Source organism: Eutrigla gurnardus (genome assembly GCF_963514095.1).
Source record: "Eutrigla gurnardus genome assembly, chromosome: 15".
In the NCBI taxonomy this organism is placed as follows: Eukaryota; Metazoa; Chordata; class Actinopteri; order Perciformes; family Triglidae; genus Eutrigla; species Eutrigla gurnardus.
In genome coordinates this window covers 15,241,726-15,254,844 of record NC_139938.1, presented here as the reverse complement: position 1 = coordinate 15,254,844, position 13,119 = coordinate 15,241,726, and the positions used below count along the sequence as shown (strand labels likewise).

Sequence of the window (13,119 nt, the reverse complement as noted above, 5' to 3'; positions counted from 1 at the left end):
CACAGTACGTGTAGAGTCGTGTGCTTAATCTCAGCGGAAGTCATTTATAATGCATATGCGTAGCTTTAAAAAATGAGAGAGAGACTACAGCTTAGAGAGACGTGAAAGGAACATCAGGACAGGAGTGAAGCTCCGGAAATGAGACAGAGGTGAGGGTGAGGACCAGAGAGGAAAGAGAACAAGGTCAGAACACGCTGCTGGTAAAAATAACGATGCTGACAGGGTTTTGCAGCCCGCTGTCCTCTGTCAGGCACTGCAGAGGAGCGAGACGAATCAGCGCTCTGCGGTCCACCCGCGTCCCTCCCACTCTCTTTCTCTCCACCTCTCTGTGCTGCTCCCACCTCGTCTCAGAAGTGCGATGCTCTGCATTGATGTTTACTGAAGCCACCGGCAGGAGCTGCAGCATCATCCAGCCCTGACACGAGGTAAGACTCCTCAAAGACGTTCAGCTGCAGCTCGAGGAATAGATGAGAACTACAGGGTTATGTCAAGGAGACCATGCTGGAAAATGTATGCAGAGCAAGATAGCAGGAATATGTGCAGAGATTAGCCAATGATTTAACATTAAAAACTCATCGTGTAACATTTGGCCTCTAATCATTGAAGTAGAATAGATGAAAACATCTGCGTCATGCACTGTTAATCAAGTCCAGATGTTGGATTGTGCCACATCTTGGCTCTGGAGGACATTTACAGTCTTGTCAGCTTGTGAGTCATTTTTGCTGAACAAAATAGGTTTATTTTTTTTATTCATTTCCCTGAGCATCTTTTTGTTCTCTCTGTTTTCTTCCTCCTGTAATATATAAATAATGACCTGACCCAGAATGACCTCACAACTGCCTGGAGAAACACTGCAAAAGAGTGTTTATATTTCATTTCTCAGATGCTCTTTCTCATTTGTTTTTCTACTTGTATTTCACAGTTGGATGGGTGCCTTTCCATCATGCTCAAGTCTCTGTTTGTTGTTGGAGTGCTTGGAGGTGAGAACGACGTATTACTAAACATGTCTTCTCTGGTCTCTTGTAGACGTTTACTTCTGCGTAAAAAAGGCTTTCAAATGAGATATATGTGCACACGTTGTCATCCCCTCTGTGTTTCTCATGTGTTCTTCTGTGTTTTGCCCTAGTGTTGCTGATCCCAGCAGCGTGCGAAATAATATCCGTGTGTGTCGAAAATGACAACGACCTGAGAGTGGACTGTCTGATCAAGCCCAAGCCCAACAAGATCAACAGCTATGAGTTCTCTTGGTCCTCTGGAACCAAAGAGTCCCTCATTAACACCAATGTGTCCGGTTCGGCGGCAGAGGGCCAGTTCAAAGACAGGAGCTACGTGGAGGAGCTGGAGGATCAGGGATACAGAATGACCCTGAACGGCTTCACAGACCAACTCCCATACAACACCACCTACATGTGCAAAATATCTGGGGATATCGCCAGCATCAATGTGGAGAAAGGTCGGTGGACTGACTCTGTGTGTGTCACACGCGGTGAGGGGGGTGTCTTGTCATGGGGTTTTTGTCTTGTGAATTTCATGTTTTATTTTGAAAAGTGACTCTCCTCTTGTTTCAGGTCACTTGCCCTTCCTCATGTGTCACCGGTCTGACGTCTCCCCTGATCCCTGATTGTTTCCACTTCTTTCCCATTATCCTCATGTGTCTTATCGTCCGCGTCTCCCTTTGTCCCGTGCCAGAGTATTTTGTTCAGTCGTGTACCTCCAGCCTTTGACCATCCCTTTGCCATTGAACCACACCAAGTGTCCTTGTGTTTGTATTTCTCTGATTTCTTGTTTATCTGAAGAAGAGTGATTCTGTGTTGTAATTTTTTGGTCAGCTCTGTTAGAAGCTGGTTGTGGTTTATAGCCCTGGGGCTTTTCTCCATTGGAGTGTTTTGGTTTTGTAAATTATTCAGCTCCTTAGTGCAGCACAGCTTAAGTTTATAGCCTTTTCATCTTTCCTCCGTTGGAGTGATTTTCCTTTTGTAAATTTCCATAGTATTTTATTCATAGAGTTGTTTGGTTCTCAGCCTTTTGCTTTGCCTCCATTGGGAGTGATGTTCTGTTTATCCTTTTGCCTTGGGAATTTCCTTGTTTTGTTTATGTGTTGTTTTCGTTGTTCTCCGTCATTTTAGACGACTTGGAGATATCTATAGCTGGGTTTTTTTGTCACACTATCTTAAGTAATAATAGTCTGCCTGAACTGTTCTCAATCTGCATCTGAGTCCTTCTTTTTAGTCCAGGCCCGGCAGTGTGTGTGTGAGGGAGGGACTATGAGAATACATGGGTGTCACATTTGAGATGATTTAGTCAACTGATTGTATCCCACTTTTCTCCCTCTGCAGAAGCACTTGTGCCGTGTTCAGCCGTGAGCATGTTCCTGAAGACCTCCTGCTCCTGGATCATTTGTCTTCTGCTCTACTTCTATCAAACGCATAACTAAGTTAAGCATGCAAGCTTGTGCTGACACGCTCACAAATATCCACGCATCTGTTCGCATCAAGCATCAATAACACATTGATAAGATGTCACTAGCTTGCAAATGACTCACAGAAATTGTATTACAATTGTTAAAAGAATTTTTCCCGTAAACGAATAAATTCACCCAAGGAAGAGATCGGAGACATAAGTAAAGTCGACGTCTGACTTTAATCTTGTACAAGAGGAGCAGTTACAATGCAACAACGTGTGAGGATGCTACAGAGGAAGTGCTCAAATCACTGTTGTGACTTGAGTCTTTTAAAGGCACAGGAGATAACGCGTCACTGACAGTTAACCTTCATGTAGAACAAGACATCATGACTACCAGGCCTCTGATAACATTTAGGTCAGCAATGGGGATACAAAAGTAATAAACAGTTCAACACATAAAGCTGTAACCTGAACAAAGAAAACTTTAAGACATGAGGTTATACAAAATTCTTATAACAACAATGTTACATAACTCTCCTTGACCAGAAATAATGAAGACTTTTTTTTCTGAAGATTTGCTTTTTTATGCATAAGCGCACACTGTATGTATAATACACTGAGTAACTTCTGGAAGCTACAGCGTTTATTTTCAATAAAGGGATGCTATTTAACATGAGACATTCATTTGTTGTGTATTCAGTGTTCATAAATGTGGGATGGAAGTGGGACAAAGATGGTACGGTCCAAGATTTCACTGCTTTTTAAAATCTCTGTCATGCACACAAGCTCCATCAAGAAAAGTGTGACTTCAATGCAAATGTTTTCCACATTTAGAATTGCAACATGCATTTGATGTTTTACATGTAGGGTGCTAAGTTCAGAGTTCTCAAGATGATCAACAGTGCATGAAAAAGGCATACACACCCCTTGGAAATATGTGTTTTTGTTTAACAACACTGAATAATATTTAATGTCACTTTTTTTTTCATTGACTTAAAAATAAATGTTTTCATTTTTAAAATGTCGAAAATATAAACAGATGTCTAGAAAGTGATCTGGATTCATTCCAAATATAAAATACAAAATGTTTGTTTGCATTAGTGTCCACCACCTGTAATAAGACACGCCTAAATTATCACTGATTGAAAAGCCCATGTTGATGCCAGAAGTCACTTATCAAATAAATGATAAGGAACTGGAAAGAGCATCACTCTGTAAAACTGCAAGTGGATTGTTATTTTTATAATGCGTTTTTTGCAAATGCATGGTCTTATTTTCCATGGCAGCGGCGCTGTCAGCAACTTACGCCCCATTTATTACACGACGTTGCCTGTAAAGTGGCATCATTGGCTCGACATTGTCAGAGTGCTAACTGAGCCTCGCTGGCTGGCGCACGAGGAGGAAGCAGGAAACGAGTTGCGGGTTGCAAATTGTATCGTGAGTGTAACATGGCAGATATGTCAGATGGTGAAGGGTGGACAGATATGGAGACTAATCAGACAAAAACGGCAAGGAAAAAATCACGGTCAGAAGGTGGTAGTGAAGGAGAGAGCAGTCCGAGGCAATCTGTAAAAAAGAAGAAAACGACTACGAATGGGAGTAGTAGTGAGGAGACAAAGGAGGAATGGAAAGTAATAATCACACTTGGTGATGATAAGGGACACTTCCACCCAGTTCAGGTGACAAAAGCAATTGGAAAAGAAATCGGGAAAATTAAATTTGCTAAACTACTGACTAACAGAAGAATTCTAATCTCAGCAGGAAGTAAGAAACAGCAAGAAACTATCCTGAGAATGACTCATCTCGATGGTATAAGGATTAAGGCCCATGTGCCAGGAATGGCAGCAAAATTACGTGGGGTTATTACAAATGTGCCATTAGAAATGTCAATGGAAGAGGTAAAGGAAGAGATCAAGGGTGGGAAAGTGGTTGAAGCCAAAAGACTGCAGACTAATAAAAATGGAGTTAAACAAAATAGCCTATCAGTGCTGCTTGTTTTTGACAAGTTAATGCCAGCTGAGATCCACATTGGCTGGATAAACTATAAAGTAAGGGAGTATATTCCACAACCTTTGAGGTGTTTTAAATGCCAGAGAATGGGACACACAGCTCAACAATGCAAATGGAGACTGAGGTGTGCCAAATGTGGAGGGGAGCATGAGTATGGCAAGTGTGATAAAGATGCTAAGATCAAATGCTGTAACTGTGGAGGGGAGCATAGTGCGGCTTTTGCTGGATGTGTGGTACAGAGGCAAGCCAAAGAAGTACAGAGAATTAAAATCACTAACAAGATATCATATGCTGAGGCCCTAAAAGCTGTTAATATTAATGGTAGCAAACGGACAAGGACAAATGAGTTAAATCAAAACATCAGTAGTAATCTCACTGAGTGGGATACTGTTCCCCAGAGCTCAGGCCTAAGACAATTCCAGCCAGGAAAATCAGTCCCCCAGGAGACGACGTGTAGACATAAATTTAATGTTCAGGAAGACATCATGCTAGTCAACAAAAAGAGCTTTGTAGCCTTCATATGCAAAGTGGTTAATGTGGCAGTGCAACAAGAAAAGAAAAGTGACAGAATCAAGATAGTGGTACAAGCTGCAGAAGAGTTTCTGGGCATTAAAGAACTGAAAGCAGAAGAAATTCATGCTATGTTAAGGGCAAGTAATGATGGAGGAGCTTTAAATGATAGTTGATCGGATAATGGTTTTCCTTCTCTTGCAATGGAATGCTAGAAGCTTGATTGCAAACGGTCAAGAATTTAAGAGATTTATAGAAGAAGCAGAAGTAAGACCTGATATTGTTTGCATTCAGGAAACCTGGCTTCGACCTCATCTTGATTTCATTTTACCTGGGTATGAGTCAGTAAGATTTGATAGGATTGACAATCAAGGTGGAGGCTGTGCAACTTTTGTAAGGGAAGGGATAGCATTTAGACGAATATCGACTATAACAGAAATAGAATGTGTAGTAATTGAAATATGTAAAGCAGATGGCAACATGGTAATAGTTAACTTATATAATCCTTGCAGAGCACTACATTCAGAAATATTAGATAGTATAATAAAGAAACAAAGAAATAGAAAAGAGATATGGTGTGGTGACTTTAATGCTCATAATAATCTTTGGGGAAGTAAGCATACTGATAGCAATGGAGAAGCAGTGGAAGAATTAATGGATATAAGACAGCTAGTGTGCCTAAATAATGGAAATGGTACACGGATTGATATTCACACTAACACAATGTCTTGTTTGGACCTAACGCTGATATCTAATAGTGTTGCAACATCGGCTGAATGGAGCATTAAAAGTAGCTCAAGTATTGGAAGTGATCATTTCCCAATAGGATGTGCATTTGATGTGGAGGTGGATATACAAAGAAGACCAAGTCATAAAAAATGGTGGTTTGAAAAAGCAGATTGGGGAAAATTTAAAGAAACATGTTGTAAAGCAGCAGAATCAGTCTCAATGGAGGGAAATATTGAGGAAAACACATCTGCAATCACAAACTTAATAATGAATGCAGCATTAAATAGCATACCATTCAGGTCGGTGGGGGGTAAAACGAAAAGGGTCCCATGGTGGAATGTTGAATGCACAGAAGCAATTAAAGAACGAAATACGGCACTAAGGATACTACGTAATAATCTAAATCAGGTAAATATAAACAATTATCAGAAGAAAAAGGCTATAGCACGTAAAGTAATCAAAAAGAGTAAAAAGAGCGCATGGAGAGATTATTGCTCTACTATAGGGAGAGAAATTAAAATAGGAGATGTTTAGAAAATGCTGAAAAAAATGAGTGGTAAAAAAGTATTTTCTAAAATATCTGTATTAGAGGATGGTGAAGTACTGGCAATAACAGACAAAGAAAAAGCAGACTTGCTAGGAAAGGCATTTGCTAGTGTACATAGTGGTGATCACTTAGACGGAAAACATAAACAAAGGAAAAAGGAAATCTTAAAAGAAAATAGGGATGTGTATAGAAAGAAAGATAGTGAGGGAAGTACAATGGATGCTGAGATTACCATGAGCGAACTGACTTTAGTGTTAGATGGAGCTGGGAATACTGCTACTGGACCAATTAAGTTATGTGATGTTCAAAGAACTGCCAAAAAGAGTACTCAAATTAATTTTACATCTGTATAATCAAATATGGGAAGAAGGGCAAATACCAAAAAGTTGGAAAAGCGCACTAATATTACCATTTAATAAACCGGGGAAGGACACAAAGAATGCAGGTAATTATAGACCTATTGCCCTAACATCCCATCTATGTAAATGGATGGAGAAAGTTCTAGTTAGGAGAATTAATTATTTTCTTGAATGTAGAGGACTGGTTGCTCCGTATCAAAATGGTTTTAGGAAGGGGCGGTCAACCATGGATGCAATAGTCAAAGTTAGTAATGAGATGGAGAAAACTTTTAAAATGAAGGAGCTGATGAATATAGTCTTTTTTGATATTGAAAAGGCTTACGATTCCATGTGGAAGGAGGGGTTATTAATAAAAATGAACAAGATGGGGATTAGAGGAAGATTTTATAATTGGGTCCTAGATTTCATATCTGAGCGAAGATTTAAAGTTAAAGTGGGATCAGAAGTATCTGATGAATTGGAAATTGTAAATGGAATTCCACAAGGGAGCGCTATTAGTCCGGTTTTATTTAACATTATGATTAATGATATGTTTACTAATATGGATAGAAGAATTGGGTCGGCACTGTACGCAGATGATGGGGCAATATGGGCAAGAGGAAGAGATACTAAAACAGTGACGAATATAATCAAGGAAGCAGTTAGAAATGTAGAAGAGTGGTCATACAACTGGGGCTTTAAACTCTCTGTAAGTAAATCATGTTATATGACACTAACTAATAAGAAAAAAATAGATGCACCTAATATTCAACTATATGGGGAAAGCATGGAAAAAGTAGAAAAATTCAAATATCTTGGGATCTGGATAGACCAAAAGGGCACATGGAGAACACAGGTGGAAAATGTAGAAAGCAAATGCAAGAAAGTTATTAATCTAATGAGGGCAATAGCTGGGAAAGACTGGGGAGCAGACAAACAGTCATTAATATATATATACAGGGCTTTAATGAGGTCAGCAATAGATTATGGATGTATGGTGTATGGAGCAGCAGCTAAAACATACCTCAATAAAATAGACAGAGCAATTAATAAAGCATTGAGGATTTGTGCAGGTGTAATGAGGTCATCACCCATTAATACAATACATATAGAAATAGGAGAAGTACCAATAGAGCTAAGAAGAGACGGGATATTGGTTCAATACTGGAGCCGACTACAGGGAGGTGGACATGAAAACCCTGCCAAACCTGTGATCCAGGACTGTTGGGAATATGCAACTTATCAGGGTGGAGGATTTGGATGGATAGCAAAAGCTAAAGCAGAAGAGAATAGGGTCAGTAATATAACAGTCATTTCTAACCCCATAAGTAACATTCCAATCTGGTTATATCCTGAAACAGAGGTAGATTTTAATTTAATAGAGATGAGGAGAGAATGGGAAGAGGGTGAGATAGCATACAAGGCGAGTAATTATATAAAAGATAAACACTATGGCTATTTAGATATATACACGGATGGTTCTAAGGACGAGAATGATAAGGTAGGAACAGGTGTATATATTCCATCAATGCACATTAATATTGGGAAAAGGTTGCCAGATCAAATTTCAGTGTATTCAGCAGAGATGATGGCAATCATTATTGGATTACAGTGGGTGGAGGAAGTTAGACCAGATAGAGTGGTACTGTGTGTGGATTCACTAGCAGCCCTTCAAAGTATCCAGAGTTGGAACTCAAACCAACAGGATCTTCTTTTAGAAACACAACACAGCTTATACAGATTAAACAGAACAGGGATATTTATTAGATTTTGCTGGGTTCCTGCCCATGTAGGAATCAAAGGGAACGAGGGAGCAGACAAAAATGCCAAAATAGCAACAAAAATGGATAATATAATAGATATACCTTTTGGGAAAGCAGAAGTTAAAGCAATATTAAAGAAAGAAGTAATGAAAAAGTGGCAAGATAGATGGGACAGAGAAATCACTGGAAGAAATTATTATAATATTCAAAAAAATGTAAGTGCGCATGGTGTTAAAAGGAAAAACAGAAGGGAGGAAACAGTGCTTACAAGAATGAGAATAGGACATACAGGACTAAATAAAACCTTATATTTAATAGGGAAAAGTGGAACGGATGGGTGTGAATGTGGAAAAACAGAAAGTGTGGAACATGTATTGATGGAGTGTGAGAGATACACGGAGGAGAGAACGAGGTTGGCTGATCAACTGCAGAGAGCAGGAAGAATGTGGAGTCTGGGTGGCATACTAGGAACCGCAGGAGAGGGGGTACCTCTCGCACAAAAGGCAGTGATCGAATATTTAAAGAAGACAGGATTATTTAAAATAATTTAGTATTTATATAGCTTAACCCCCCCCCCCCCCCCCCTTTTAGTCATCCACTCATATATTTATCTGTTTATTTATTTAATTTTCCATTTTAAAAGACCATAGAAAGACATAAATACTGTCATGTTACATACTCTGATACAGTTGGTGGCGGTATGCACCAAGAAAACGGCTGCAACCCGCCAATAAACAAAAAGAAGAAGAAGAAGAAGAAGAAGTGGCATCATTCGCTTTTAGCAGCTTCTCGTTTCAGTTGGCATTCTTGACCCTCGGCGCTCTCCGTAGCTTCCGACAACATAATGATGGCGGCTTCAACCAACAGCCAAGGTTCAGAACTATCAAAAGCGGAGTACCTAAAACGTTATTTATCCACTGACAAAGATGACAAGAAGGCAAAGAGGAAGCTTAAAAAGAAACGACTTAAGGTTCCTGAGAGAGGGTGAGCTGACAGGAAGTTTTGAATCATGCTGTTGTCGGGCGGTTGGCTGTGTGTGTGTGTGTGTGTGTGTGTGTTTTAGCCGTTTAGCTAGCGTAGGTCGCGGTTGCTGATTAGCAGCGCGCTGCCTTCAACGTCTTCTTGTTTTTTGAGTGAAATGTCTGCACGAACTCACTTTTACATCTTTTTGTTCAAGTCTTAAAATAGTAGACGATGACATAGACTGGAAACAGATGGTCGTAGAGGAGAATGAGGATGAAGAGGATGAAGAGGAAGCTCCAGTGGTGAGAAATCAAACGTTATCCAAAGTTAGCTTAGCCTGTGTCCATCCATTCACATGAAACTATCTAATGAATCGTGCCGCGGACTCTCACTGTATGCGTTTATTTTATGTACGTTACTCCGGGCAATCACGTGGTTACCATATGGTTTGCAATGAAAATCCAAATAAAAAAAGTCAACGTTAAATAGTGAGATAGGAGTCGATATGGGTCATTTTAAATTGTGATATATATTGTGATGTGGACTGAAAACAACCATTCTATAAATCAATTTATCTATAGAATTGTGCAAAACTCTTAATACAAACAGTGGTAATACAGAGATGGCTACCATGGTATTAACATGGCTGATGACAAGTCTATCATGGTCATACAATATGCTGTTACATTGCTCCTCTTGAAATTTAATGTCTTGTTTGTCCATTGAGATTGCTGAGGTGATTGACGATCGACCAGAGGACGTGAAAATGCTGGAAGCCTTCAGAACCAGCAATAGATGGAGAGTAATTGGAGGTAATTGTTATTTGTGAACGTAGTAAAGATAATTTTGGTTCTTACACCGAGTTAAGTTTTTACTTTAAGTCTTGTCTCCCAATAGCTGATGAAGCTGAAGAAAATGAAGGTATAGAAGATGGTGAAGTAATAGACGATCAACAGCCAGAGCCTGTGGTATCGAGCAGGAGTCGCCATGACTCCCCAGACACATCACCCCCAAGAAGAGGTCGCCATGACTCCCCAGACGCATCACCCCCAAGAAGAGTTCGCCATGACTCCCCAGACACATCACCCCCAAGAAGAGGCCGCCACGACTCTCCAGACTTGTGGAACGCAGCACAAAGTAAAGGTACACAACACCAGAAGTCCTTCCAACATTTGTATACAGTATATTCCCATATGTGTCATGGGAAATATATTGGAAAGATACCTATTAAGTTGTCTAGTGTAGATGTGCATCACATTTGATCCCTTTTATAGTGGAAGGTATAACTGAATCATCTCTTTCATTTTTATGGAACTCTCTAAGTACTATATTGCACAATTCATTGTGAGAAGATTCTTATTTAGTAATTGCTTTTATATTGTTTCATGGTTCATGGTGTAAAAAATTAAATTTTGTGGTTACAGTGAAATAGGATAAATCTCACTTCACTGAACAGTTAATTATTTATTTGTCAGATTCATCCCCCACCAGAAGTAAGTCCAATCCTCATCAGTCACAACTGGCAAAGAGCGCTCAGAACAGGCATGACTCAGACTCTGACCAATCACCTCCACGAAAAAAGCCACTGAAGGGAGAAGCTTTAGACGCTGACCAATCTCCTCCAAGGAGGCAATCAAAAACAAAACGAGGCTCCGATTCTGACCAGTCGCCACCCAGGAGGCGGCCACGGAGTGGGAAGGACTCGGATGGAGATCTGTCACCACCTCGTAGGCCTGGCCAGTCACAGGTAAGCAAAGAGAGATATGAAATGTTATTTGCCTGCAATTGCTGTGTGTATGCAATGTGCCCAATCATTGAGTTCTTCCTGTTTTCTTATCAGGGTCCGAGAATGCTTTCTGGTGGGACGGCAGGTCTGGTTTCTGTAGATGTTTTAAAGAAGGAGAAGGAGGAGAACCGACGCAAAGAGAAAAACAACCAGCCGCTGGAAGGTGGGCTCAGCTTTTCTTTTTTAAGATGCTTTATGTTCAAAGCTGACTTTCCATCTCATTATAGTTATCTAGAGATGATACATGGATACTCAAATTGTTGTGATTAGTCCCGGTAAAGTTAAAATAAAATATTTTCTTGCTATTACTAGACGCATCCCGCAATGCCCAGACGGTGTTCCGAGACAAGACTGGTAAAATAAGGGATTTGGAAACGGAGAGGGAAGAGAAGAAAAGGAAAGCTGGAGAAAAAGCAGCAAAGGATGAGAAATACGCCCAGTGGGGGAGAGGGTAAGTGTGTGTACAGTTTTCACACATTGGAGAAGGCTACAGAGTCATTGGGACCACGTAAGGATTTTAAATATGTTGAATGCTGATTTATTTCCATGATTAAAGTCGACATGTGTTTATAGGTTGGCTCAGGGCCAGATGCATCAGCAGAAACTTGAGGATGCCGTGCATGAAGCCCAGAAGCCGCTGGCACGTCAACGCGATGATGAGGATCTTGATCGCATGCTGAGAGAGCAGGAAAGGGAGGGAGATCCGATGGCTGCGATGCTCAGACGGAAAAAGGACCGTATTACAAAGACAGGTAATATTACATACCTTGTTCCCTGATTCGACTGATGCAAAACATTCTTTAAACGCATATAATATCAATCATCTTGTTTTTTGTTTTGCAGACAAACCTCGATATAAAGGCCCAATACCACCTCCCAACCGCTTCAATATTCCACCAGGCTATCGCTGGGATGGAGTTGACAGGTAATATGATGAATGTGACCTCATGTTCTTCTTATTAATGCATTAAGCATTCTTGTAGTTAATACAATTGTTTAACAACTCATGCAGTTGCATACATATTTGTGCAATAATCATTTTAGCCTCTTCATTGAAGGGAGCTTTTATTGGGGATTTGTTCTGGTGCATCAAATCAAGGATGGATTTGAGGGTGTGATTGCGGAAATAACATTAGAATTTGATTTGTTTGTGTCTCACAGGTCAAACGGTTTTGAACAGAAACGCTACTCTCGAATAGCAGATAAAAAGGCCGTCCAGGAAGCAGCCTATAAATGGAGCGTGGAGGACATGTAATGGCAAGCTAATGGATCTGGAGCGGAGCTGAAGAACAGGACGGTTCCTCCATAGAATTAGACAGGAGACAGAATATCTAATCCATGCTGTTAAAACAACTGCAGATTAGATACTACTCAACAAAACTCACATTCTGAAATAGACTATGAACAATAACGTTTCAAAGCTATTAAATGCTATAAAATGTACATCAGTTTATAAACCATAGACATGTATATAGCAGTGAAATGATAGCATCTTTATGCTTTTGTAATTATTTTGTCAATGTGGAGCCAAACAAAGGTTTTTCCCAGTTTCATTAAAAGATCTTTTTGTAAAGTGTCAGGTGTTCACATACAGCACTGAAATTTGACATTTATATGTCGGTTTATTTAAGGAGCTGTGTATCATAAAGTATTTAGTTATAGGATTTATCAGGAGACACTGAAGACATTTAAATATGCGTTAATATAGTAAGTCAACCTTTAGTTGGGATCGTTTTGTCAACCTTCTTTTTTCAAGGTCATGAATGAACCCCACGCTGAACTTTCAAACCGATATGGACACGTTTTTCAAGTGCTATGGATTAAATCAGGCCAGCTACTGTGACAACTGATCAAGATCGTGGTTGAATTGAAACCCCTGGGGTGGACTAGCTAATAAAGGCCTTGAGTTGGGACAGTTTTAATGAAATTATATTTCGAATTATCAGCCAGTATTTTTTATAAAAATTAAATCCTTGTAATTACAGTTTTGTGAAATGTAATAATTTTGTTAAAACAGTGTGGGGGTGTGTGTGTGTGTGTGTGTGTGTGTATATATATATATATATATAT

General features: G+C 39.8%; 2 protein-coding genes and 1 long non-coding RNA gene across 4 annotated transcripts; 2 read left to right on the top strand and 1 right to left on the bottom strand.

Moving 5' to 3' along the window:
• The first annotated feature begins 319 nt into the window (after window positions 1-319).
• LOC311025760 (uncharacterized protein) lies at window positions 320-2,579 on the top strand. Its single transcript, XM_084028846.1, has 4 exons — window positions 320-425; window positions 923-980; window positions 1,127-1,453; window positions 2,337-2,579. Exons 2-4 carry the CDS (start codon window positions 944-946, stop codon window positions 2,432-2,434), a joined length of 462 nt encoding a protein of 153 aa, XP_083884972.1. The 5' UTR covers window positions 320-425; window positions 923-943; the 3' UTR covers window positions 2,435-2,579.
• Window positions 2,580-2,921: 342 nt separating this feature from the next.
• LOC311025900 lies at window positions 2,922-3,365 on the bottom strand. The gene is made up of 2 exons (XR_014598432.1): window positions 3,247-3,365; window positions 2,922-3,171 (listed from the first exon to the last, which is right to left on the bottom strand). It is a non-coding gene; the product is annotated as an uncharacterized lncRNA (long non-coding RNA).
• A 245-nt stretch (window positions 3,366-3,610) lies between these two features.
• On the top strand, window positions 3,611-12,625 carry bud13 (BUD13 homolog). 2 transcript variants are annotated; one of them, XM_084029041.1, is made up of 12 exons: window positions 3,611-3,735; window positions 9,058-9,284; window positions 9,478-9,565; window positions 9,991-10,075; window positions 10,161-10,283; window positions 10,323-10,406; window positions 10,739-11,010; window positions 11,104-11,212; window positions 11,362-11,500; window positions 11,623-11,801; window positions 11,893-11,974; window positions 12,211-12,625. In XM_084029041.1, exons 2-12 carry the CDS (start codon window positions 9,145-9,147, stop codon window positions 12,302-12,304), a joined length of 1,395 nt encoding a protein of 464 aa, XP_083885167.1. In that variant the 5' UTR covers window positions 3,611-3,735; window positions 9,058-9,144; the 3' UTR covers window positions 12,305-12,625. The 2 variants fall into 2 exon arrangements, with proteins under 2 accessions (XP_083885167.1, XP_083885166.1); XM_084029040.1 differs by having other exon boundaries at window positions 10,161-10,406.
• Window positions 12,626-13,119: the final 494 nt, after the last annotated feature.

Bases quoted from the DNA above. Each gene is read 5' to 3' on its own strand.
- bud13 (XM_084029040.1), top strand. From the start codon at position 9,145: ATGATGGCGGCTTCAACCAACAGCCAAGGTTCAGAACTATCAAAAGCG. The intron at 10,076-10,160 runs GTAATTGTTATT...GTCTCCCAATAG, and splicing joins TAGATGGAGAGTAATTGGAG to CTGATGAAGCTGAAGAAAAT. The intron at 11,975-12,210 runs GTAATATGATGA...TGTGTCTCACAG, and splicing joins CGCTGGGATGGAGTTGACAG to GTCAAACGGTTTTGAACAGA.
- LOC311025760 (XM_084028846.1), top strand. From the start codon at position 944: ATGCTCAAGTCTCTGTTTGTTGTTGGAGTGCTTGGAG. The intron at 981-1,126 runs GTGAGAACGACG...GTTTTGCCCTAG, and splicing joins TGTTGTTGGAGTGCTTGGAG to TGTTGCTGATCCCAGCAGCG. The intron at 1,454-2,336 runs GTCGGTGGACTG...CTCCCTCTGCAG, and splicing joins CAGCATCAATGTGGAGAAAG to AAGCACTTGTGCCGTGTTCA.